Consider the following 25,884-nt stretch of genomic DNA (forward strand, 5'->3'; position numbering starts at 1 on the left):
ATGACTTTGTTATTTCCGGAAAGAACTCGTTTTAGCTTACCTGGATACGTAACGTTATATCACGGCAGCAAAACACCAAGTTAAAACTTTATTTTACGAAATGATAGGACTTTTCATATAAAATAATGAAACTTAATTTATTAAAATACTCTTTTTCAAGTAATTACGAATAAACGTACGCACAAGATACCTTGCACCTGTTGCACCCAAGAGAGAGATATGGCGGATATTTCAAGTCTCTTTAAAACTTTCACACCCTCACTTTCTTCGATAAAAGCAGATCTTTTAAGAGCCAATCGTGAATGTTCGCAAAGGAAATTATTTCACAGTTCTAAATGGTTTGTATCTATCTGATTTCTTGATTTTATTCATGAATGACTTTATATTACAGTTGGAATTTCCTCTAAATTATTCACCATTGCTTTTAAATATTGTGTTGGGATCTCAAGACTATTAAATGAAAAAAAAAATAATAGTTGCATGCAAGAAAATTAATTAAATGTCAGTAAGTTCAGGATTACACTGCATTAGATCACAGGGGCATCGTATCCGCTCTACACTCTATGACATATATTATTATATATATGTCATAGAGTGTAGAGCGGATACGATGCCCCTGTGATTAGATACTGTGTATTATTGATTACCGCAAGGTCTTGTGAATAGTAAAAGTACACACTTTTTTCAGCCAAAACTTGATCAAAGGAGGGGAATGCGAATTGTACATCATTGTATCAAGCCATGGTCCAGAGTCTGCAAAGCTCTCTCCTACCTTTGGCTGTTTGAACTAATAATGTGGCTGAAAATTCATTAGTCATCTGTTACGTCACATTTTAACCTGTTTTAATTCTACACATAGAACACTGTAGTCACATTAACAGTAAACAACATATTTCATTTAAACTGTGATTGGATGATCAAAGGTCTTATTAAAGATCAATATTTGACTATGCTATATAGCCACTAATTTTTTAAAACTTAATCATTTGTTAATAGTGATAATATTGAATTTAGTATCAAAAGTTTTTAAACAACATCTATGTAAACAAAACATGCCACTTTATTACTGTTTCAATATCAATTATAATATGTTATACAGTGCTACCGTTGTGGCAAGTGCAGCAAGAATTACACATACCTTGCATCATTGTCAACTTACTGATATTTTGACAGTTATCAACTAACATAAAAAAAAATTTGAGAAAGAGAGGGAGAGAATGAGAATCGTATAATGTTTCCAAGTTTAAAAAAAAATTCTTACAAAATACATAGACTTGATCCCCCTAAAACTCTTCTTTACTATTGGAGAGAATTGATCAGTCTGTAAAATGTAATTTTGTGTTTAATTTGATCAAAAATGTAAACGATAAATACAAGTATTATTTTTCTTTTGCACCTTGTTTTTATCTGACTTTTACTTTTTTTTTTCCTGGTTCATTTTTTTTTTGTGATTTGTTTATTTTTGCTTTCTAATGATATACCTTGTATCTGTGCCCCTGTTTGTAGCTGTTTGTAGGTGTGTTTAATTTCCCCATATTCAAATTTAAGGGTTTTACAATATGCAATATCCACATAGATTTTTTAACTGCTTATTTTTTCTCTTTATTCTTTTTTATTTACCGTAGTTCAAAATGAATTTTTTTTAATTCCCTCCCTACTTATACGCATGTACATGCATGCAAAAATAGCTTAAAGTATGGATCTTGCTTGTATATACCGGTATATAATCTATCAAAAAATAAAAAGCAAATCATCTGAGGCAGGTATTACAGTCTAAACTGAAATATGATTTAATGAATATGATATATTTTGTCTCGTGCAGGGCGGCTGAATTACTATACTCCATTGAAGCACCGGTGGATTACAAACAAATCTTGACAGTGCAGGAGAGACCGGTATGAAAATCACAATTATAAAATAAAATTAACAGTTATGACTTCCTTGTTAATTAGCTGTAGGTCTGTAGCTCCCGGTCTGAAAAATACGGATTGTAGATCTGGTTGTTTATCCAAATTGTTTTCAGCCTGGGAGCTACAGACTTGCAGCTTATTGTTTATGCAATAATGTACTTTGTTTTCTATGTACAAAATTGTTCAGTGTTACACATGTTATATTTTTTGCAAAGTTATGTGTGTTTTTGTTTAGTTTTATTTTATACTTTTGAATTGTCATCTTCATCAACAGATTGTAGAATTGAGACATTTAAAAAGATTCTATTTATATTATAAATGTATATATAGTTATTTATATAAATTATAACTACAGTTGCATGATAATTTCTGCCTCATTTTGGGTAACCACAGTTGTGGTTAAAGGGAATTGCAGTTTTAACTGGTCCCTGTCAATGAGGATGTATGAAGCAAACATTTAACTGGTCCCTGTTAATGAGGATGTATGGAGCAAACATTTAACTGGTCCCTGTCAATGAGGGTGTATGGAGCAAACATTTAACTGGTCCCTGTCAATGAGGATGTATGGAGCAAACATTTAACTGGTTCCTGTCAATGAGGATGTATGGAGCAAACATTTAACTGGTCCCTGTCAATGAGGGTGTATGGAGCAAACATTTAACTGGTCCCTGTCAATGAGGATGTATGGAGCAAACATTTAACTGGTCCCTGTTAATGAGGATGTATGGAGCAAACATTTAACTGGTCCCTGTCAATGAGGGTGTATGGAGCAAACATTTAACTGGTCCCTGTCAATGAGGATGTATGGAGCAAACATTTAACTGGTTCCTGTCAATGAGGATGTATGGAGCAAACATTTAACTGGTCCCTGTCAATGAGGGTGTATGGAGCAAACATTTAACTGGTCCCTGTCAATGAGGATGTATGGAGCAAACATTTAACTGGTCCCTGTCAATGAGGATGTATGGAGCAAACATTTAACTGGTCCCTGTCAATGAGGATGTATGGAGCAAACATTTAACTGGTCCCTGTCAATGAGGATGTATGGAGCAAACATTTAACTGGTCCCTGTCAATGAGGATGTATGGAGCAAACATTTAACTGGTCCCTGTCAATGAGGATGTATGGAGCAAACATTTAACTGGTCCCTGTCAATGAGGGTGTATGGAGCAAACATTTAACTGGTCCCTGTGAGTGAGGATGTATGGAGCAAACATTTAACTGGTCCCTGTCAATGAGGGTGTATGGAGCAAACATTTAACTGGTCCCTGTCAATGAGGGTGTATGGAGCAAACATTTAACTGGTCCCTGTCAATGAGGATGTATGGACCAAACATTTAACTGGTCCCTGTCAATGAGGGTGTATGGACCAAACATTTAACTGGTCCCTGTCAATGAGGGTGTATGGAGCAAACATTTAACTGGTCCCTGTCAATGAGGGTGTATGGAGCAAACATTTAACTGGTCCCTGTCAATGAGGATGTATGGAGCAAACATTTAACTGGTCCCTGTCAATGAGGATGTATGGAGCAAACATTTAACTGGTCCCTGTCAATGAGGATGTATGGAGCAAACATTTAACTGGTCCCTGTCAATGAGGATGTATGGAGCAAACATTTAACTGGTCCCTGTCAATGAGGATGTATGGAGCAAACATTTAACTGGTCCCTGTCAATGAGGATGTATGGAGCAAACATTTAACTGGTCCCTGTCAATGAGGATGTATGGAGCAAACATTTAACTGGTCCCTGTCAATGAGGATGTATGGAGCAAACATATAACTGGTCCCTGTCAATGAGGATGTATGGAGCAAACATTTAACTGGTCCCTGTCAATGAGGATGTATGGAGCAAACATTTAACTGGTCCCTGTCAATGAGGGTGTATGGAGCAAACATTTAACTGGTCCCTGTCAATGAGGGTGTATGGAGCAAACATTTAACTGGTCCCTGTCAATGAGGATGTATGGAGCAAACATTTAACTGGTCCCTGTCAATGAGGGTGTATGGAGCAAACATTTCCCTGCACACTTTTTACCAGATATATTTCAGACTTAGTCAAATCTCTATATTGTTTGCATTCTTTATCATTTTGTCAAGATACATTTGATAAAATGGGATATTAATTGATGAATGATTTTTCTCAGGACTTTGTTGAGGAGTATGACAAGTTTTGCCTGGCTTCCAGTTTCTTTGATCTGAAGGAGTATGACAGGGCAGCCTTCTTTGTCCAAGACTGTAAGAACAAAAAAGCATACTTTCTTCACATGTATGGCAGGTACCTGGCTGATGAAAAGAGGAAACTGGACAATGCTCCGGATTCAATCGGTAAAGTTGTCAGTCAGTGGTTTTGTTAAGGTGGCTCTATACACCCACAGTTTATTCCAATTTTTTAATAGAAGACCACAAAACATATACTTCTCAAATATTAAAATGATGAAAGGGATACTATAGGTATTTTTAAAGAATTTTCAAATGTTTTTTCGTGTTTTTATAAAATAATTTTTAAAAGTTAACTATTAACAAATTGAGAGAATTTTTTTTGTCATATGATGGATATTTCCTTCGGACACCTAAAAATAAATATAATACTTCTTAACATTCAAAAATTTTATTATTGCAATTTTTTTTTAGTATTTCCCCAAAACATAATTTTTCACATTTTCTTACTCTGTTGACAAATCATCTAAAAAAGCTGCTTGATGTTATAAGAAAATGTATTTTAATAACTGTGACATAAAAAGTTAGATTAAAAATCATAGCAAATAAGCACAAAATATATTTTAAATTTCATTTGGTATGAAAGTTCCTCAGATAAGAGTTAATGTTCCTAAGTCCCAAGGCCCAAACATCTTGGGGACTTTTCATTTCATTTCATCTGTCAATATTAATGTGGATTAAAGTATATTATAATTAAAATAATTTCACCGGTTTAGAATTTTCTTTCACAGTATTCAACCCAAAAATATGTTTTAGAAAAGTTTGGAAAAGTTAAAAATATATATTATTGTCCTCAACGGGATTCTAACTCATGACCTACAGATTTGTAGTGAACCCACTAACCCACTGAGCTACGCTGTAAGGTATCAAAAATCGGAAAGAAACTATTTAAAAAATTATACTTGATTTTATTATTTTTACGATAAATAATATGACACAACATGAAGGTGTCACATTACTTGTAAGTAATGATTTTTCCAATAAACAAATTAAATCTAAGACTATTCATTTAACAAATTTTTCAAAAGAGCGGTCCCCATACAATTTGCCTCAGTTTAAATCAGCCAGTACCGGAATTGCATGCTTGCAGATTTACTTTTTTGCGTACTGCGTCATCAAAAAGTGGTGTATAGAGCCACCTTAACAGTCATAAATTGAAATGATAGATTTGCCTATGTTTCTGTGATTTTATTGAAATTAGCAGTTTTCTGTCAAAGCTGTATTTTACAGGTTATGAACATCAAATGAATGTTCCTTTCTTTCAAGGTCCTCCAGACAAATTAGAGAATGAACACCTTAAAACTCTGAAAACAGAGCTAGCCAAGAAGTATGCCATCAAGGAACTGGATGGATTCTGCATCTATCTGTAAGTTAGTAGCAGTTTATACTTGTAGGTAAAAGTATTAAAGGGGCATGGTCACTACTTTTGTCAAATTTCATTTTTCACTTTTTAAGGTGAGGTTTGCGGCTTGCATCTTTTAGGAATAGTACCAAAGTTATATACCATTTTGTTAAGTGTACTAAAGCCTTTTTTTCTTATAAAATTCAAATGATTTTGCCAGACCCACTTTATAGCTACAAAAGGTCAAAGTTCATGATTTCAAACTGTCAGGTTGATGAAATGTAAATACTGGTAGTTTCATGAAAAATGTACATTTTATATGCAACAAATATGGGGGTTATTTATGCTGAAAATGTTTGAAAATAATGTTTCATATCATGATTGATTTTTCGTAATTTCCAATGAAGTATTTAAGGCCAAAAACAAAAAATATGTGTGTTTCCTATTTCATCAGATTTTAAAATAGGGTAGGTAGGTCGGCTGTTTTTTTTTTGTTTTTTTTTTAATGAGCTTTTAAGTTTTCCCCTTTCCTAGCATATGATTTTTCTATACAATAAGAAAATGTATTTTACAGGTGGAGCAATCGTGGATAGTGACAACTGCTTTCTTAAATCTAAGGTTAATTTGGAATGTATACGAAGACTTTATTTTCCTGTAAATAGAAAATATAAATATGACAGCCACTATGAATTAACAAAGTATAATACTCATTACCACAAATATATTATATATAAGTTATTAGTTCTATTTTCCTGGTCAACTGACATAACAGTTAACATTAATATCGTAACTGTAAGTGTTGAATTCAGAAACAGAGGAAATTCTGGTTGATCAGACGAGAGCCTTAGAATTAAATCTTTTTAACAATCTTTAAAAAAAATGATTACATAATTAATGGTTTAAATTTCATTTGCAATTGAACTGCAACATTTTAAAATCACATTTATAATGTGAATGATTGTTGGGCCTATTCAAAGACTTATGATGTATGCAGTCTCCACACCCAGAAATAAAAAAAACAACTTTGCCTCTGCTTTTTTCATGTACATCTTTATATCAATTCATAACATATCACTGCCCTAAGAAACTATTTATTGCATTGATAATTTAGCTAAAATAACCAAGGATAACTTTCATGCATGCTGTCAATCTGCACTTAGAAATCTTTAAAACGCTTTGATAAATGGTGTTTTCTATTGAATTGTTACAAGCGTTTTTTGAACTCTGATTTGTAAAGACTCTATTGTTTAAACCAATTACGGTTAGTTATCTGGATTTGGAATAAAAAGTGTTAGGGTCGGCGCACAAAAAATAGGGTCGGTCGGGAAACCGGAAACACACATATTTTTTTTTTTGGCCTAAGAAAAAAGTATGTGTTTTCATTTTTATTGCAGAATAACCTTCCAAGTCGAGAAATGTTTTGAAATGTAACAGTCGAGGCATTAGCCGAAGCTTTTATATTTCAAACAACCTTTTGAAACCGAGGAGGTTATCCTGCAACATTCACGAAAAAAAGAACTTTATTTCTATTCTACTAAAAGCCCAGTATTTCTACAGATTGTTTCTCTTATAGAGAGATGATCTAGGTCCGACATTTTGACGACTGCTCCGCGTAACCCCAACAGTTTTGTTAATAATGTTTACATGTGTATCGATCAAAGGAATCACATGCAGACGACAGAATGTTTCTTTGGATTTTTAGTACTCTTCACTTATTTATAAAATATTTTTGAGTTATATTCCTAATATTTTAAGGGCAATTTAATATGATTATTACTACTACACGTTATATATCTTATGTAAAAACACTCAGTCAAAATGTGCTAGGGAGGTCCTAGGAACAGCTGCATTGATCCCTTAAAAATAAACATTTGAGGCAATACACATCATTTACGCTGGAATTAACACGTGAAATTGACATGGTTTTAAAACTTTTTACGGTTTGAAGTTGTACTTTCATGATCAGTTCGAGACAAATTGGTATTTCTGATCTGATAATTTACGAATGATGTTCATGGTATATTGGAGAATAATGTCCACGACATCTCTTTGATCATGGCAAAAACTGTACTAGAGTTAAAAAATAGAATTAAATGCAACCAAAGTCTAAATTTTAGATTACTATTATGTAAACGAAAACATCTTATTTGAACCCTTTCCAAGTCCGCCAATTTCAGGAAAAACTTATCTTAGTATATGTGCAATCTGGTGTTTCTAAAACACTAATGAAAACCATATGTTGCGGACTTCATTTTTGTGTAAAATGATAAAATGCTTGTTTCTTGTTAAATTTTCAATGTAAACTACAAACTCTGTGAAATAAAAAAACTGAATTCAATTATAACATCATATAAATTTTTACATCGTATCTGAAATATTAAAAGGTAGTTGGTGTTACAACACAATGAAAATCTTTGAGTTATCTCCCTGTAACAATGCTTTAGTAATGCATTTCTAATGTTCAACCAAAATTTGAGTGTCAGTCATAGAGTTATAAGCGAGTGACAGAGATCATAATTCTTTGTTATGTACAGTTATAAGTAATGATGTGATGATGTAAGTTCTTTTTCAAGCTGATTTTTATATCTGCTGATTCATTTTGAACATAAACAAAGATTTCCTCTGTGTGTCACATTCATTTTAGATCGAAATCTGAAATTTTCTTTTCAGCATTAAGATGTAAACAATAACATAACTTGAGCTTTGTTTACATAACAATGAATTGTGGGCTCTTTATCTCACTTACAACTCAACGACTGACATTCATTTGTTGGTTACTTTTAGAAATCCCTAACTGAAGCATTGTAAACATTAAAAACAGGAAAATATTTTGACCAAAACCGTGACCATGCTCCTTTTAATTTGTAAGAAAGATCACTCGGTGACAGTTGTCTGAACGTAAGTCAATGTAAAGTAGCTATCAAAAAAAAATCTTTTTAAATTGAAAATGATGATTTTTTATTAATTCTGTATGTGATTTTATTTTGCAGGTACGGTGTGGTGTTGAAAAAGCTGGATTTACTGAAAGAAGCTATAGAAGTGTTTGTTGATGCGGTGAACTCTGAACCACTGCACTGGGGGGCGTGGTTAGAACTAGTGACCCTCATTAAAGACAAAGAGTCTGTGAGTTATCTCCCTTATATTGGTTAGAATTAGTGACACTCATCAAAAACAAGGAGTCAGTGAGTTATCTCCCTTATATTGGTAAGGACCAGTGACCCTCATCAAAGACAAGGAGTCAGTGAGTTATCTCCCTTATATTGGTTAGAACAAGTGACCCTCATCAAAGACAAGGAGTCAGTGAGTTATCTCCCTTATATTGGTTAGAACTTGTGACCCTAATCAAAGACAAGGAGTCTGTAACTTATCTCCCTTATATTGGTTAAAACTTGTGACCCTCATCAAAGACAAAGAGTCTGTGAGTTATCTCCCTTATATTGGTTAGAATTAGTGACACTCATCAAAGACAAGGAGTCTGTTACTTATCTCCCTTATATTGGTTAAAAGTTGTGACCCTCATCAAAGACAAGGAGTCAGTGAGTTATCTCCCTTATATTGGTTAGAACAAGTGACACTCATCAAAGACAAGGAGTCAGTGAGTTATCTCCCTTATATTGGTTAAAACTTGTGACCCTCATCAAAGACAAAGAGTCTGTGAGTTATCTCCCTTATATTGGTTAAAACTTGTGACCCTCATCAAAGACAAGGAGTCAGTGGGTTATCTCCCTTATATTGGTTAGAATTAGTGACCCTCATCAAAGACAAGGAGTCTGTTACTTATCTCCCTTATATTGGTTAGAACTAGTGACCCTCATCAAAGACAAGGAGTCTGTGAGTTATCTCCCTTATATTGGTTAGAACTAGTGACACTTATCAAAGACAAGGAGTCTGTGAGTTATCTCCCTTATATTGGTTAGGACCAGTGCAGGGTTCGACACTAACCTTAGTCCGTTAGTCACAGACTAATAGATTTTCATACGGACTAACAAAATTTCTGTCTAGTCAGTCCGGTCAGACTAATAAAAAGTTTTGCTTAAAAAATGTGTAAATTAACGATGTGTGATTGTCGACATTTTAATGGAAAACCCTGACTATATTTTTATTATCTAGCATATGATACATTGCAGTGATTATAGTTTTACCAAGCAAAAACAACAGAGGTATGCAGGATATTATGGGTGACTTGATTATTTCTTTGCCGTAAGGGGATGTCCGAGAAAATAGGTGACAAGCGCACGTGTTCACAACAACAGCTTCAATAGGGACACTTACGTGTTTTAAAAAAATAAAGGTGAAACGAATCTCCTGTGAGTTGTTTAATTTAAAGGGGAAGGAAAGTAAAAAACATAATTTATTTATTTTAATAAAGTGGTGTAAATTATCACATGTGTTCATGCTGTTTTGAAAATTAGATACGTAATTAAGCTTTAATGAACGTTTCAAGTTGGAGAAATCGTATTTACTGGAGGCTGACATGATGTAGAACTCTTTTGTATTAAAAACAAAAAAAATTAATTATTTTGACGTCACACCATCTATTCTGGTTGGTTTATGAATGTACACAGTGCTCTGAATATAATTAACGCTGGTTTATGCCTTTCTGTTACTCAAATAATTGACTAAACAAAATTGATAATGTTTGAGTTCACACGCCAATCTAAAGAATAAATACATGTATCATTGTATTCATAAATATATGCATTTTCATAAGTAAATGACAGCTGTTAATCCGCTATCATTCAAAGTTGAAAACGACCTCGATTAAATTGTTTATTCCAAGTCAAGTTCTTCGCTAACTGAATAAATGTTATAATTGTAATCTGGATGTTTAAAATTCATTCTTTAAAGTCGGAATTACCATGTCGAAATAACGACGGCAGACATTTTCTATGATAGTTGGCATCTGTTGACAATTTCCACATTTACGCGGAGATTTCTCCGACACTAACCTCCGCTTTAAGATTTCAACGAACATGCTCCATTTGACGTTAGTTTATTGTTTGCAAAGGTAAAAAAACGGTCTCAAATCAATATTGTTTCAAATTTTCCAGAACTTGTCATTTAGAGCGAATATACTGATGTTATGTTGATAAGACAAACCGGAATAGATGGTGTGACGTCATAGATTAAAGTTCAATGGCAGCTCCCATGGCGGCGGGAAATTTAAATTAAGCGAACGATTTTCTTGATTTATTCATTGTTCCGGGGGTTTTAATGAAAATAAATACGATTTACAATTATAGTAGATGATAATTGATTTATTGTACAACATATTTTTAGTTTCCTTCCCCTTTAAATGAATTGTTTTACTTTAAATAAGCTGTGATAAATTGCTTATTATTGTAAACAGATTTTTAAAGAACTTAGACAATGAAAAGAACAAGGTAGCTCATAGCCAGGATCTAATTTGCATAGATCTATTTATAACTATATCTATTTATAATGTGTTATGGCGGCATACAGCAAGTACACGGAGATAGTGAATACGCAGCTCATTGCTATGTACTGCATAGCACAATACAACTAAACATGTGCAACACCTGTAAGAAAAACATTATAGTGTATATTATGCACCCCTTTCTTACAAATTCTATTTGAAAACTCCGTACTATATATAAGGCAAATACAATAATGCATTTTAATTTATTTTTGACGGGCACATAAAATTGCCTGCGGACTAGTTAAAATAAACAGGCATTAGTCCGGCTGGACTAATGCATAAAAAATTTAGTGTCGAACCCTGCCAGTGACGGTCATCAAAGACAAGGAGTGAGTGAGTTATCTCCCTTATATTGGTTAGGACCAGTGACACTCATCAAAGACAATGAGTCTGTGAGTAATTTCCCTTATATTGGTTAGAACTAGTGACCCTCATCAAATACAATGAGTCTGTAACTTATCTCCCTTATATTGGTTAGAACTTGTGACCCTCATCAAAGACAAGGAGTCAGTGAGTTATCTCCCTTATATTGGTTAAAACTAGTGACACTCATCAAAGACAAGGAGTCACTGAGTTATCTCCCTTATATTGGTTAGAACTAGTGACCCTCATCAAAGACAAGGAGTCAGTGAGTTATTTCCCTTATTTCCCTTATATTGGTTAGAACTAGTGACCCTCATCAAAGACAAGGAGTCTGTAAGTTATCTCCCTTATATTGGTTAGGACTAGTGACCCTCATCAAAGACAAGGAGTCTGTAAGTTATCTCCCTTATATTGGTTAGAACTAGTGACACTCATCAAAGACAAGGAGTCAGTAAGTTATCTCCCTTATATTGGTTAGAACTAGCGACACTCATCAAAGACAAGGAGTCTGTAAGTTATCTCCCTTATATTGGTTAGGACTAGTGACCCTCATCAAAGACAAGGAGTGTGTAAGTTATCTCCCTTATATTGGTTAGAACTAGCGACACTCATCAAAGACAAGGAGTCAGTGGGTTATCTCTCTTTTATTAATAAACTGATTTGATTAGATCTTAATTCCACACAGAAAATTATTTTTTACAATTATTTAACTAACTACAGTAAATTGATTTAAGCAATCTTTAATACATTGATACAATAACTGAATACATGTATAACAAACTGGTCTTATTAGATAAACCCCCATAAAGCTGTCAGATGCCTTGATTCTTTTGTAGCTGATATGTTACCATCTCTTTCAACTACAGTAGTTTGATTTAAGCAATCTTAAACACAGTAATACATAAACTGAATACAATAAACTAAAAAAAAATATCTACACAAATTTTAACTGCCTTGATACTGTTATAGCTGCTGGCACTTTCCCTCCCCAATCACTGGATGAAGCATTTCTTCCTGGGTCACATTTACCTGGAACTGCAGTTGAATGAGGAGGGACTCAAGATTTACCAACACCTGATGGATAAAGGGTTCGTCAAGAGTTCCTACATAGTGTCACAGGTTGCCATGGCTTACAACAACATGAGAGGTAGGTCCTCTGTTGTATGAGGTGCTTTGATAGACATCGGTATTGGTCTTGATTTGTGTCAGGTGATTTAATAGACTCGGTATTGGTCTTGATTTGTGCCAGGTGATTTGATTAGCTGAGAGGAGATATAGGCCTAGAGCATTATTATTTAATATATATTGTATCTCTAAATTGCAATCAAGGAGAGCACTTTGAGATTTCTAGTAACAAATTAGCAAATCTTTGATATTAAGATTATGAATTATCATGATAACTCCAACCCTGGCTGAAAAAAACTATCCTATTGTAACAATTTACGAATGAATGCAAAAATTGTGCATTTGTAACGAGTGTACGTAATTTTGTACGTATTTGATTTTTTTTTCCTTATATATTACGGTAGAACTAATTTAAAAAGTTAGTGTAAATGTTGTTTTTGTTGATGGCTTTTCAATATTGGTCTAATATTTCAAGATACTGGTTTATTTACTGGTGTGGTGTAGACTGAACCACATCATGTATTTTCCTGTGTGTAGCAGTTTGTATATTGTGGTATGGATATTGTGCGAGTGACTGTTTGTATGAGTATAGAGCAGCCTGGAGGTTCCCTGTGATCTGTTGACAGATCCCCAGGATCTCCCAGGAGATGTCTCTGAGTAGATCAGGTACATACAGTCCCCGATCATGGTGGGCTAGGACCTGTAGCTCATCTAGAGCTGCTTGTGATAATGGTGTATCAATGTGTCTGTAACACAAGAACTCTAGGAAATGTAACATTACAAACACTGGGATCACTAATATAGAACATCTGTTCTGTAGAGCAGACTGTTGTTCTGGTATTAGTTCACTGATATAACAGATTCTGTTTTCAAGTGTGATATTCCTTGCTACAGCCTGTCTCATCTTTGTAAAGCAGGACTGTCCCCCTACAGCCTCAGTATACCTCTCTGTGTCTACATGTCTATACAACAGATATGGCTGTGCTAACTTGACCTTTGTCATCTCTATAACAGATAAAGCTTCCCTGTATCTGAGTGTCTTGTAATAATACATGGCAATGTACAACATGTCAGATATACACCCAAACTTGGCTGCTAATTTCAGCATGTGACAGGACAGTTTGTCTGCAATATACATCTGTTTGTTGACACCTGTGTGTATGTATTCGTTGTGTAATGTAAAGGATATACTCTGAAATATGAAGGCTGTAAGTCTCTGTATTGTAAGAGCTTGATAGTGTGTCAGGGGTGATTCTACCAACTGTTCTATTGTGTGTATGTATTTGTTATGGCTATTTGTCCTTATTGCAGCAATGTAAGAGGTCTCTTTAACAAGTTCTACATCATAATCAACTTCACTCCTCATTAATCTCTCATCTGTACAAATAAAAAGTCTAGGATTGTACAGGACATCAATGATGTAGGACCTGATAGAGGAACTCTGTAACAGACAGGCCAGACCTTTCTTGTACAGTTCATGTAACTGTAGGAACAATCTGTTTTGTGCTGGTCCATAGACCTTTGTCAAAAACATGTTGTTTTGTGGGATGAAAAAGTTCGGACAAACTCCCTCAGACACCCATTTAAGTAGGAGTTTAAAGCAGACCCAGAAACCGGCCAGGAGATTTTGTGGACACCAGTGAGGTAGTGTGTTTTGTTGAATGGCCCAGAAAACGGTTGTCTTCATGTGATAGGAACACAACAGTTTATTGGTTTCTTCTAACTGATGATTTATTACTTCCTTTAGGAAAAGTTTTAACAACCCATATGTTAAAAATTGACTGTGGTTCATTGAATACACAAGTTTATATTCTGCCAGAGAAAAAGAAATTCTCCACGCTATGTTTTCATTTGGTCCTAATGGGTGTCCTATTGCTACAAAATGACACCCATTTCTGACAATATCATGAACAACTTCAGGATCAGGCCATGAGTGACATCTATCTATCCATGAGGAGGCAGACAGAGGCCAAAAGTCACAAACAAAACAGAGGGCAGTGTCATATTCTACTCCTCCTAGTACACCACTACCACAGGGTCCATGTACAGTAGAATTAGGCATTGATGCTGAACAAGTTAACTGTCTCCATATAGAACTAGATATATAGACTCTGCCATTCATTCTGACACATGCTGATTGGACATCTCTGTCAGTTGTTGGTGTCAGTAACTGAAGTAAAGTGAATCCTGGTGGACTCTCAGAACTATCAGAGAGAATCAAGGTTGTATTGGCTGTGTTGTAATACTCAGACTGAGACATGTCCATGATCACCCGGTGGTTGTTTGGCCAGAACATGATGTCCAGATCTGATCCCTTCAGTCTGAACCCTTCTCTGTAACTTCCACTCACCATCTTGATGAACGCATCATTAGGTGTCACTCGTCTGAACACCATCTCCCTGATGTCCTGTGTCTCCCTCCTGATAGCCACCTGTTGTGAGGTCCCCACTATCTCACACAGTCCCACAAACACTGACTCTGACATGTTCTGGAGTCCCTCATATCTATATTATTGTTATTTTTTGAAATATATACTTCTATCATTTTTATTCTTAATCAATTATTCCATTAACAAAATTGAAAACATTATTATAGTTTATATAATAATAAAAAGAGGATACTGATGAATGTATGATGTACTTACGTTTCGTGAGGAAAGGACTCCATATTAATTATAAGGAAGTCAAACAACTGTGGAAATATTTTTTTCTTTTTTTAAGTGCTGGGGTTTTTTTTTTTTTGGGGGGGGGTGTACTTTCATTTTGTGTCATTTTCCTCTTAAGTCTTATTTCTTAAAGATCAATAATTTTTATAAACATGGTCCTCAAGTATAAAATCTTTAAAATACTGTGTGTTTGCCTGGTTTAAAGTTTAATTACATAGATGGGAATATTTTTTGTACAAACTTCTGGGAAAAAAAGCAGACAGAAAAAAAAATTTGCTAGCAAGTACATTTTTAAAAAAAAAAATTACGATTAAAACGGATTGAAAATATTTTTAGTCAGGTACTTTTTTGCACACAGGCAATTAAGTTATTTTTACTGTGCAAATTTTTGAATTGATTGATCAATGCAGTCATAATATTTGTACTGAAAAAGAAATAATATCAACAGAAAAAGATTAATTTATGCCATGGAAAGAACTAAGTTTTATTCGTTTAGAATGTAATTAATTTGGATTACCCTTTATAATTTTTTTTCTGTATGATATGATTGTGACAGCCATTTTCTGTAAAATTGACCAGGAGGAAAACTCCCATTAAAAGAAAATATTAATAGTATATTTATAGAGTTTAAAGATATTCAATGTACAACACAATTTAGACATTTTTAGCTCACCGAGACGAAGTCAAGGAGAGCTTATGCTATACCCTCGGCGTCGGCGTCGGCGGTGGCGTCGGCGTCGGCGTCCGGACCAGGTTAAAGTTTTTGTTGCAGGTCCTGTATCTAAGCTATTACTTGTCTTGTCTTCACCAAACTTGCATGGATGATGCATCTGGACCTACTTATGGACTTGAAAGACTTGGATGCTGAATCTGGGTCCTAAATTTCAGATGCTGGAGGAGGTTAAACTTGCATGGATGGTGTGTCTTATGATACTGATGCACCAGACAGGTTTGAGTGCTGAATCTGAGCTATAGGTTTCGGATGCTGGAGGAGGTTAAGGTTTTTGGAGCAGGTTAAAGTTTTTGTTGCAGGTGCCCATTGATAGCAATATCTAAGTTACTACTGGTCCTAACTTCACCAAACTTGTATGGATGATGCGTCTTATGATACTGATGCACTGACAAGCTTGAATGCTGAATATGAGCAATAGGTTTCGGATGCTGGAAGAGGTTAAGGTTTTTAGAGCTGGTTAAAGTTTTTGTTGCCGGTGCCCTCTGATGATTATATCTTAGTTACTACTGGTCCTAACTTCACCAAACTTGTATGGATGGTGCATCTTATGATACTGATGCACCTGATAAGCTTGAATGCTGAATCTGAGCAATAGGATTCGGATGCTGGAGGAGGTTAAGGTTTTAAGAGCTGGTTAAATAAAGTTTTTGAAACAGGTGCCCTCTGATGATGATATCTTAGTTATTACTTGTCCTTACTTCACCAGACTTCCATGGATGGTGTGTCTTTTGATAGTGATGCACCTGACAGGCTTGAATGCTGAGTGTGAGCCATAGGTTTCGGATGCTGGATAAAGTTAAGTTTTTTGGAACAGGTCACATGTTTAATAGATGATAGTACTATTTCAAACTTGCATAGTTGATTTAACTGTAATATGAATGAATCGCAGAGGTAGCTTCAGATGCAGAGCTTGATCTCCATTATCAAGGATGCTAAAAAATTAATCTCAGTTATTACAGGTCCTAACCTCACCAAACTTGAATGGATAGTGTGTTTTATGATACAGATGCACCTGGCAGGCATGGATGCTGAATCTGAGCCATAGGTTGCGGATGCTGGAGGAAGTAAAGGTTTTAATTGCTAGTGCCCTCTGATGAAGTTATCTTAGTTATTACTGGTCCAAACTTCACCAAACTTGCATGGATGATGCGTCTTATGATACCAATGCACCTGATGGGCTTGAATGCTGAATCTGAGTCATAGGTTTCGGATGCTGGATGAGGTTTAGTTTTTTGGAACAGGTCACATGTTTTATAGATGAAAGCTTGCATAGTTGATTTAACTTTATTATAAATTAAACGCAGAGGTTGCTTCAGATGCGAACCTGATCTCCATTATCAAGGATGCTAAAGAAATCTCCTACCTCACTCAAACCAGATCGATAGATAGATGTGTTTGTTGATAAATGATATAACATGATTCCTATGATATAGTATTGTATGATATGAAACAATATTGTTTGATATGATACAATATGATATCATATGTTATATTATAAAAAGTTATACGATACGATATGATATTGTATTAATTTTTTTGATATTTTATGATATGATATTGTATCATGATATTGTTATGTATAGTATTGTATATTATGATACAATATTGTATAATATTATATTGTATTTTTAATTTATTATTTTATCAAATGATACAATTACATAAGATATTGCAAAATATTATATTGTATCCTATGATACAATATTGTATATTCTATAATATTGTATCATACAATATTTATAATATGATATTGCATGGTTTCAGTAATATAGAATTATATCACATGAAATTGTATTATATGATATTGTAATATTATATTATATTTTATCATACGATATTGTATGATATGATATTGGTTTATATGATATATTATCATATCACATGAAATTGTATTATATGATATTGTAATATATATTATTGTGTCATATGATACAATATGTATCATATAATAATGTATTTTATAATATTTTACTTTATCACATGATATCGTATCATTTGATTAGATACAATGTTGGAATCAAATTATAATATCATATAATGTATCAAATATGTTTCAGTGTCATTCAATACAATATCATACTATATTATACAATAGAATATCATGTTTCAATGTTATGATGTATTATGTAATATGATATTGTAATATAATAGTATATTGTATTATATTTTATGATATTGTATTATGTGATCAAATACAATAAGGTATAACACAATACAATGTCATATCATACGTTACAATATCATATCTCATTATTGTTTATTACGGTATTTTATTGTATTATATGATATATCTTATAAATATGACATGATGCAATATTTAATTTTATATCATTGAATTGATAAACATATGAACATATGATTATCATAAAAAAATTTATCAGATGATATACAATATTTTGTCAAAACAGAATCCATGAATATCCAAGATCATAAAGTATGATTTTCATATAAAATGATAAAGGTGGTCTTATGAAGGTGATGTCTCATAAGGGTGATGCTCCGTCTCGGTGAGCTTAGTAATCTATGATTACCTATGTTTGTATTGTGCAATAACAATACAATGTAGTTAATTTAGTGAAGGTAGTGAGCTATTTTAGCATCACAAAATTATACTCTGTCCAGAGTTTTTGCTTCCACCACTTTTCGCTTGATATTTCGATAATAATAAATACCTTTGTGCCCAAACTACATTCATCCACTAATATCAAAAATGTCCAGATTATCTGTTTTGAAACGCCCCCTCTACCACTTCAGGTTTCAATACACATTCCAAAATAGAAAGTCTACGGAGATTTTGCATTGCATCTACCATTTATAAGCCCGGATGATAACGTTTAAAAATTGCGCGAGGTGTCCCAAGTACTTCGAATCCGCTGGTTTATTATCCCCTCGCACAACAAAAAGATGTAAACATTTCCCATTTTAAATCTCCATAAGAATTTTGTTTTTGTTCCTAAAAACTTTTATGAGTAAAATTGAATAATTTGTCAATGAAGATATCATGAATATTTACCTTTTCATCAATTTCAACTGTACTTCTTTCACAGGTAATTGTATTTTTATTAAAAATCATCAAAAAATGATGGAAGCAATAACTTGGGACAGACTTCAATTAATTTCCATCAAGTCAGCGATATTGCTCCAAAAGTTATTCCCCTTGGACTCAATTTCAAAAATTTCAACTATTTGCAGATTCCATTCATTTTCTTCAATAAAATCTTTAAGGGAGGGAGGCATAAGTGTTTCACAAACATCTCTTGTAATCAGTACGCTTTCCTTCAAGTCTGCAATATTGCTCCTGGGCCTCACGTAAGGGGTTGGTTAGGATGGAAGAAGGAATAACTTGAGAAGTCCTTTGTGTATTTCTAATTAGTTGTTAACAAATTCAAGTGGATATTAAACAATGCATTTTCAAATATACCTGTAATAATTACCTGTAGTGTTTTATGTATTTTCACCTTTGTTTGTTGACAGAGGTAGATATGGCAGTCAACGCCTTCACTGAGCTGACAGAGATGGACCCCTACAGACTGGAGAATATGGACTACTTCTCCAATACTCTCTACATCAAGGTCAGAAGATGCCAAGTCTTGTCCATCAGATTAACCCTTTTTGATTATCAAGTGTTGAAGATCTTTGTAATTTTTTTTCTTCTAGGAAATGCGGGCTGATTTAGCTCACCTGGCTCACAGGTGTTGTGACATTGACAAATACAGAGAGGAGACCTGTGTAGTTATAGGTAAAGCCTGCTACATGAGCATTCAATGTTATTTAAAGAGATTGGTTATATTCAAGGACTCATTTTAAGATATTTTATTTGAACATAAGTGTCAGTTTTCACATTATGATAGATTCTAAAGCCATTGCTCGGTGGCATATGACTATGAGAGTTATTTAGAGTTATTAAGTACCTAGACCCATTCTGTCTAAAATATAAATAGGAACATGCATATCTGCATCTTAAAATATAAAGCAATGATGTCTTCTGACTTTTAGAATCTGCCCTCGGGGATTAGCTATATACTGCTTAGCTGTCAGCTCTTGGCATTTTTTTATGAAAGGAGTTTTCTATATCAGGTAATTACTACTCTCTGCGGCAGCAGCATGAGAAGGCAGTGCTGTATTTCCAGAGAGCCCTGAAGCTGAACCCCCAGTACCTGTCCGCCTGGACTCTGATGGGGCACGAGTTCATGGAGCTGAAGAATACGACAGCCGCCATTCAAGCCTACAGACAAGCTATAGGTTAGTGAGGCCTTAAGACAGGCTATAGGTTAGTGAGGTCTACAGACAGGCTATGGGTTAGTGAGGTCTACAGACAGGCTATAGGTTAGTGAGGTCTACAGACAGGCTATAGGTTATTGAAGTCTACAGACAGGCTATAGGTTAGTGAGGTCTACAGACAGGCTATGGGTAAGTGAGGTCTACAGACAGGCTATAGGTGAGTGAGGTCTACAGACAGGCTATGGGTTAGTTAGGTCTACAGACAGGCTATAGGTTAGTGAGGTCTACAGACAGGCTATAGGTTAGTGAGGTCTACAGACAGGCTATGGGTAAGTGAGGTCTACAGACAGGCTATAGGTGAGTGAGGTCTACAGACAGGCTATAGGTTAGTGAGGCCTACAGACAGGCTAAAGGTTAGTGAGGCCTACAGACAGGCTAAAGGTTAGTGAGGCCTACAGACAGACTTTAGGTTAGTGAGGCCTACAGACAGGCTATAGGTTAGTGAGGCCTACAGACAGGCTAAAGGTTAGTGAGGCCTACAGACAGGCTATAGGTTAATGAGGTCTTATGACAGGCTATAGGTTAGCAAGGTCTTCAGACATACTTTTAGGTAAGTAACAGGCCTACTGACAGGATAAATGTTAATGAGGTCTACAAACAGGCTTTAAGTTTGTTTACAATTTTCAGGTAATAGGATAGGAAGGATTAGCTTATCAGATAGATAGACAATAGGGATGAATTGGTTTTCAGTCAGGCAAGTTGCAATTCTAATTTTTAAATTCAATACAATAGGCAACACTTACATTTCTTTTTTTACCTCCCATTAGAGTAATGAGAGCATTAGATAGAAAAAATCAATCCTAAAGCATGGATTTAAGCTACCACTATACATATACTTTTTTTCAGAAATCAACATACGAGATTACCGAGCCTGGTATGGTCTGGGACAGACGTATGAGATCCTTAAGATGCCATTCTATTGTTTGTATTACTACAGACAGGCCCAGAAATTAAGGTAGGTGTTTAAATCTTATGATGCTGTTCTATTGTTTGTATTACTACAGACAGGCCCAGAAGTTAAGGTTACCATAGTTACTTGATTCTAAAAATGTAGATCTCATATATATTATTGTAACCTAATATATTTCCACAATGCTTAAGGAGACTTGATAGTTAACCATCAGATCTACCTTATAATTTCAAATATCATTTATCAATTATTTAGATAAAAATATAAATATTTTGGTTTTGAAATCAGGACATTATGTTATTGCAGAGCTTTTAGTCTTAGGGATATCAATAAAGTTTAAAAAAAAAAAAAAAAAAAAAGACCTGTTAGAATAGTTGATATAAATTTGGACTCATAGTCTGTGAGCAATAAAATACTCTATGAATTATTTTGACATGTAAAAGACATCTTTTAAAACATCTATTAGTTTTTGTTCTACAACATACAACATACTTCAAATATACAGATTAAGTTGATTGTAATTTTCAAATTCAATTTTATTTGGACAAAAATAAGTGATCAAAATCACTTAAGGTTCTTGTCTTGCAGTTCTTACACATCTTCAGTTCTAAGCAGTAGTACGTGGATTTCACTATTATCGTTAAGACCTCATTCCCTCGTTTTCTGATTGGTTTTCTTAGGCCAAACGATTCAAGAATGGCCATGGCACTTGGTGAATCTTATGAGAAACTAGAACGACTGCAGGAGGCCAAGAAATGCTTCTGGAAGGCTCATGTAGTGGGAGATATGGAAGGAATGGCCCTGATTAAACTCGCAAAGTAAGACACAAGGTCTATTTAGAATTGGTTTTAATAAGTTAAGGGTCTATTAACATAATGTACAGTGTCTAGTTATCTGTTACGTGAGGTTTTATTGACACAGTATAATGTACAGTAACTGTCTGTTTCAGGTTACACGAGGTCTATTGACACAGTATGATGTACAGTAACTATCTGTGTCAGGTTACACGAGGTCTATTGACACAGTATAATGTACAGTAACTGTCTGACGTTTCAGGTTACACAAGGTCTATTGACACAGTAAAATGTACAGTAACTATCTGTTTCAGGTTACACGAGGTCTATTGACACTGTGAAATGTACAGTAACTATCTGTTTCAGGTAACTCAAGGTCTATTGACACAGTAAAATGTACAGTAATTATCTGTTTTAGGTTACACAAGGTCTATTGACAAAGTAAATGTACAGTAACTATCTGTTTTAGGTTACACAAGGTCTATTGACAAAGTAAATGTACAGTAACTATCTGTTTTAGGTTACACAAGGTCTATTGACAAAGTAAATGTACAGTAACTATCTGTTTTAGGTAACACAAGGTCTATTGACAAAGTAAGTGTACAGTAACTATCTGTTTTAGGTTACACAAGGTCTATTGACAAAGTAAGTGTACAGTAACTATCTGTTTCAGGTTACACAAGGTCTATTGACAAAGTAAATGTACAGTAACTATCTGTTTTAGGTTACACAAGGTCTATTGACACAGTATAATGTACAGTAATTATCTGTTTCAGGTTACACAAGGTCTATTGACACAGTATAATGTACAGTAACTATCTGTTTCAGGTTACACAAGGTCTATTGACACAGTATAATGTACAGTAACTATCTGTTTCAGGTTACACGAGGTCTATTGACACAGTATAATGTACTGTAACAGTAACTGTTTGTTTCAGGTAACACGAGGTTTATAGACACAGCACAGTGTATAGTAACTTTCCCTTTCAGGTGATATAAGTTCTATTGACACAGTATAGCATACAGTAATTTTCTGTTTCAGGTTACATGAGCGCCTAAATGAGGAGGACCAAGCAGCCTCAGCATACACTGAGTACATCAACGAGGCCAACAGAATGGGGGTCAGTAGATCACAGCAAGATCAAAGGTCACATTTGTGTGAAGTGTTTATGATGTTGACCTACATTTTGTACATTTACATTTGTTAAAAATGTGTTCCTAAAAGAGACTGATATTTGGCTACATTATCATTTGAGTATGTTCAAGATCCTAAAAGCAGCATTTATAATGAATATTCAAATACTAAAAACAGCATTAAATGAATATTAATTTTGACATGTTCCTTACAAAGTTGAAAAAGTAACATAAATAAAGACTTAACATTAAGAAAAACACACTTAGCATGTTTACTTTGCCTAGAAGGTTGCATAGAATTGACATGTTAGAGATATATATATATATATATATATATATATATATATATATATATATATATATATATATATATATATATATATATATATATATATTGATCTGACATATTACATGAAACTGGCATGTTACATATATATCTAACATGTTATTTAGGTCTGACATATTACATGAAACTGGCATGTTACATATATATCTAACAGGTTATTTAGGTCTGACATATTACATGAAACTGGCATGTTACATATATATCTAACATGTTATTTAGGTCTGACATATTACATGAAACTGGCATGTTACATATATATCTAACATGTTATTTAGGTCCGACATATTACATGAAACTGGCATGTTACATATATATCTAACAGGTTATTTAGGTCTGACATATTACATGAAACTGGCATGTTACATATATATCTAACATGTTATTTAGGTCTGACATATTACATGAAACTAGCATGTTACATATATATCTAACATGTTATTTAGGTCTGACATATTACATGAAACTGGCATGTTACATATATATCTAACAGGTTATTTAGGTCTGACATATTAAATTGATCTGTTATAAAGGTATAACATGTTATTTATATGGTTCTGAAATGTAATTGAAATATCTAACATGTTAGAAATAAATATGAGTTCGATAGATCTTATATGTTGTATAAGTATATGTATATGTTATATAGGTCTGTTAGATAGGGTTATTATTTAGATCTGTTATATAGATACACTGTTAATTTACAGACCGTTAATGCTGAGTATTAGTGTCAAGTTTACAAGTACTTTACTACTATATACTGTAGATAGGACATGTAATATAGACATGTTATATATGCATGTTACATAAATATGTTGTATATAGACCCACTGATTTTTTACAGACGTTCAGTGCAGAGGATCAGAGTCAAGCCTACAAGTACCTGGCTAACTATCACCTGTTGAGGAACAACCTAGATGATGCTTACGCTGCCGCCCAGAAGTGTACAGAGTTCCCCGAGGTTAGAGTCCGAGTTTGTCTCATTACACCGCATCATTGGAAACTCTCATAGATTTTTATTCTGTCTAATTACATTTTATTCATTTGATAATCCAAAAACACTTTCATATCGAATTATCTAGACATTCCTAATCAACATCCTCCAGTTCTTATTTTTTCTATAGATACTTTAGTATTCTGTAATGCTATAATATACAGTGTTATTTGTGCTATCGATATTTACTTATCCAATTGACCAAAGTGAAGATTAGGCTCTCTTCTGACATAAATTTACAATTAGGTGAATATAATGAATAAATGAATACAAAGAGAGAAGATTACCCTGTTTTATAGTAGCAGTTTGTACTAGTCTAGTAAAAGTATATCTTCCCAATTGTTCCATTATACTAATTTATTGATATTTGTAATTTACACTATTACATGTGTATTTACAGAGGAGAGAGGAGGCCAAGGGAATTCTGAAAGACATCCAAAACAGGCGGGCCAGGAGTGAGGGGGCGTACCCCCACCCCGTCAGGATGGATGACAGCCTGGGCTCCATCTGTCCCGACCCCCTCAACATCAGCACCAGGACCCCCTCCGTGTGTCTCTCCCCCGTCAATCTCAAGTTTGATATCGGCGACGACTGACCAGGAACTATTTTACAGTGTGTTCATAGACAGACTGACAACAAGCTTTTTGCCATTGTGATGAATTGGTCATCTATTGTGTTTGTGTAGTCCCAATCAGATTCAGTTGGGTTACAAAGCTCACATGATGGTTCATTGTAATCAACCAGACAAGAACTGTGCAATCTTCTCACAGCATGTACTGGCCCTGTAGTTTATTATGACACCAGAGGTCTGTTCAGCAGAGTTAACACTGTACCTATTGTGTTATAGAAAGAGGGAAATACGGGGAGTTCCTGCTAAACAGGCCTCAGTTGATTTAAGAAAACCAACTTGTTACAATAAAATGGTTGAATGTTTCAATAAAACAGCCCATTCTTGTCACAGATGGTTATTGACTTCATGGAATCTTACAGTATCAACTAATTAGTACTCTGTGGTCATTATTGTTGTATAAATTTTTCTCTTGACTATCTTAGTTTCTTGTATTTTCATACACAACTGAAATCACTGAGTTTATTCTTTGGAATTATTTTGAACTTAACTCACACAAACCCTTGTTAAAGCAATTCATTTAATTTCTAAAAAAAGACCTCCCCCAAATGAACCTAAGATATAAACTTAGTTCACACCATGTTTGTATGACCTGTGCTTTATTTCTTTGATGGTCATTTTCAATTTGAAAATAAGGTGAAAATACTGTAATATCTCTATATTTTGTGTGCCGTACATTTGCATCCTTAAAAGTAGGGTGGCTCCATAACTAATAAACAAATTAAATGTTTTTGCATTATGTTGATCAGTCTTTTAAGTAAATCTTTAGATAAAAAAGTATGTTAGACATTTTTGTATCATCTAACGGCTGTAAAAAGAACCATGCAGTAAACATATTTTGAAGACATTACATAGCGTATGTCTCCACAAGTGTTTACTATTGCTAATCTCAATCCTATCTAATGATTGCTTTCCTGTTGAAGTGTTCTCTTCCTTAATTTCCTGTGTGTTATATAAAATAAGCATTCAAAATTGACCAGATTTCTCAGAATATTACTGCATTT

At 34.1% G+C, this 25,884-nt stretch overlaps 2 protein-coding genes across 2 annotated transcripts; one reads left to right on the forward strand and one right to left on the reverse strand.

Moving 5' to 3' along the window:
- Positions 1 to 92: 92 nt before the first annotated feature.
- LOC105347252 (cell division cycle protein 23 homolog) lies at positions 93 to 25,297 on the forward strand. Its single transcript, XM_066069711.1, has 14 exons — positions 93 to 338; positions 1,823 to 1,895; positions 4,056 to 4,236; positions 5,395 to 5,494; positions 8,461 to 8,593; positions 12,243 to 12,420; positions 19,271 to 19,368; positions 19,454 to 19,535; positions 19,874 to 20,038; positions 20,924 to 21,032; positions 21,668 to 21,805; positions 22,824 to 22,902; positions 24,103 to 24,219; positions 24,653 to 25,297. Exons 1-14 carry the CDS (start codon positions 220 to 222, stop codon positions 24,845 to 24,847), a joined length of 1,767 nt encoding a protein of 588 aa, XP_065925783.1. The 5' UTR covers positions 93 to 219; the 3' UTR covers positions 24,848 to 25,297.
- LOC117689820 (uncharacterized) lies at positions 12,417 to 15,133 on the reverse strand. Its single transcript, XM_034471976.2, has 2 exons — positions 15,043 to 15,133; positions 12,417 to 14,902 (listed from the first exon to the last, which is right to left on the reverse strand). The coding sequence occupies exons 1-2, from the start codon at positions 15,063 to 15,065 to the stop codon at positions 12,886 to 12,888; spliced, it is 2,040 nt and encodes a 679-aa protein (XP_034327867.2). The 5' UTR covers positions 15,066 to 15,133; the 3' UTR covers positions 12,417 to 12,885.
- Positions 25,298 to 25,884: the final 587 nt, after the last annotated feature.

Source organism: Magallana gigas, chromosome 8 (genome assembly GCF_963853765.1).
Source record: "Magallana gigas chromosome 8, xbMagGiga1.1, whole genome shotgun sequence".
In the NCBI taxonomy this organism is placed as follows: Eukaryota; Metazoa; Mollusca; class Bivalvia; order Ostreida; family Ostreidae; genus Magallana; species Magallana gigas.

Bases quoted from the DNA above. Each gene is read 5' to 3' on its own strand.
- LOC105347252 (XM_066069711.1), top strand. From the start codon at position 220: ATGGCGGATATTTCAAGTCTCTTTAAAACTTTCACACCCTCACTTTCT. The intron at 5,495-8,460 runs GTAAGTTAGTAG...TTTATTTTGCAG, and splicing joins GATGGATTCTGCATCTATCT to GTACGGTGTGGTGTTGAAAA. The intron at 20,039-20,923 runs GTTAGTGAGGCC...ACTTTTTTTCAG, and splicing joins AGCCTACAGACAAGCTATAG to AAATCAACATACGAGATTAC.
- LOC117689820 (XM_034471976.2), bottom strand. From the start codon at position 15,065: ATGGAGTCCTTTCCTCACGAAAC. The intron at 14,903-15,042 runs GTAAGTACATCA...ACAATAATATAG, and splicing joins GAGTCCTTTCCTCACGAAAC to ATATGAGGGACTCCAGAACA.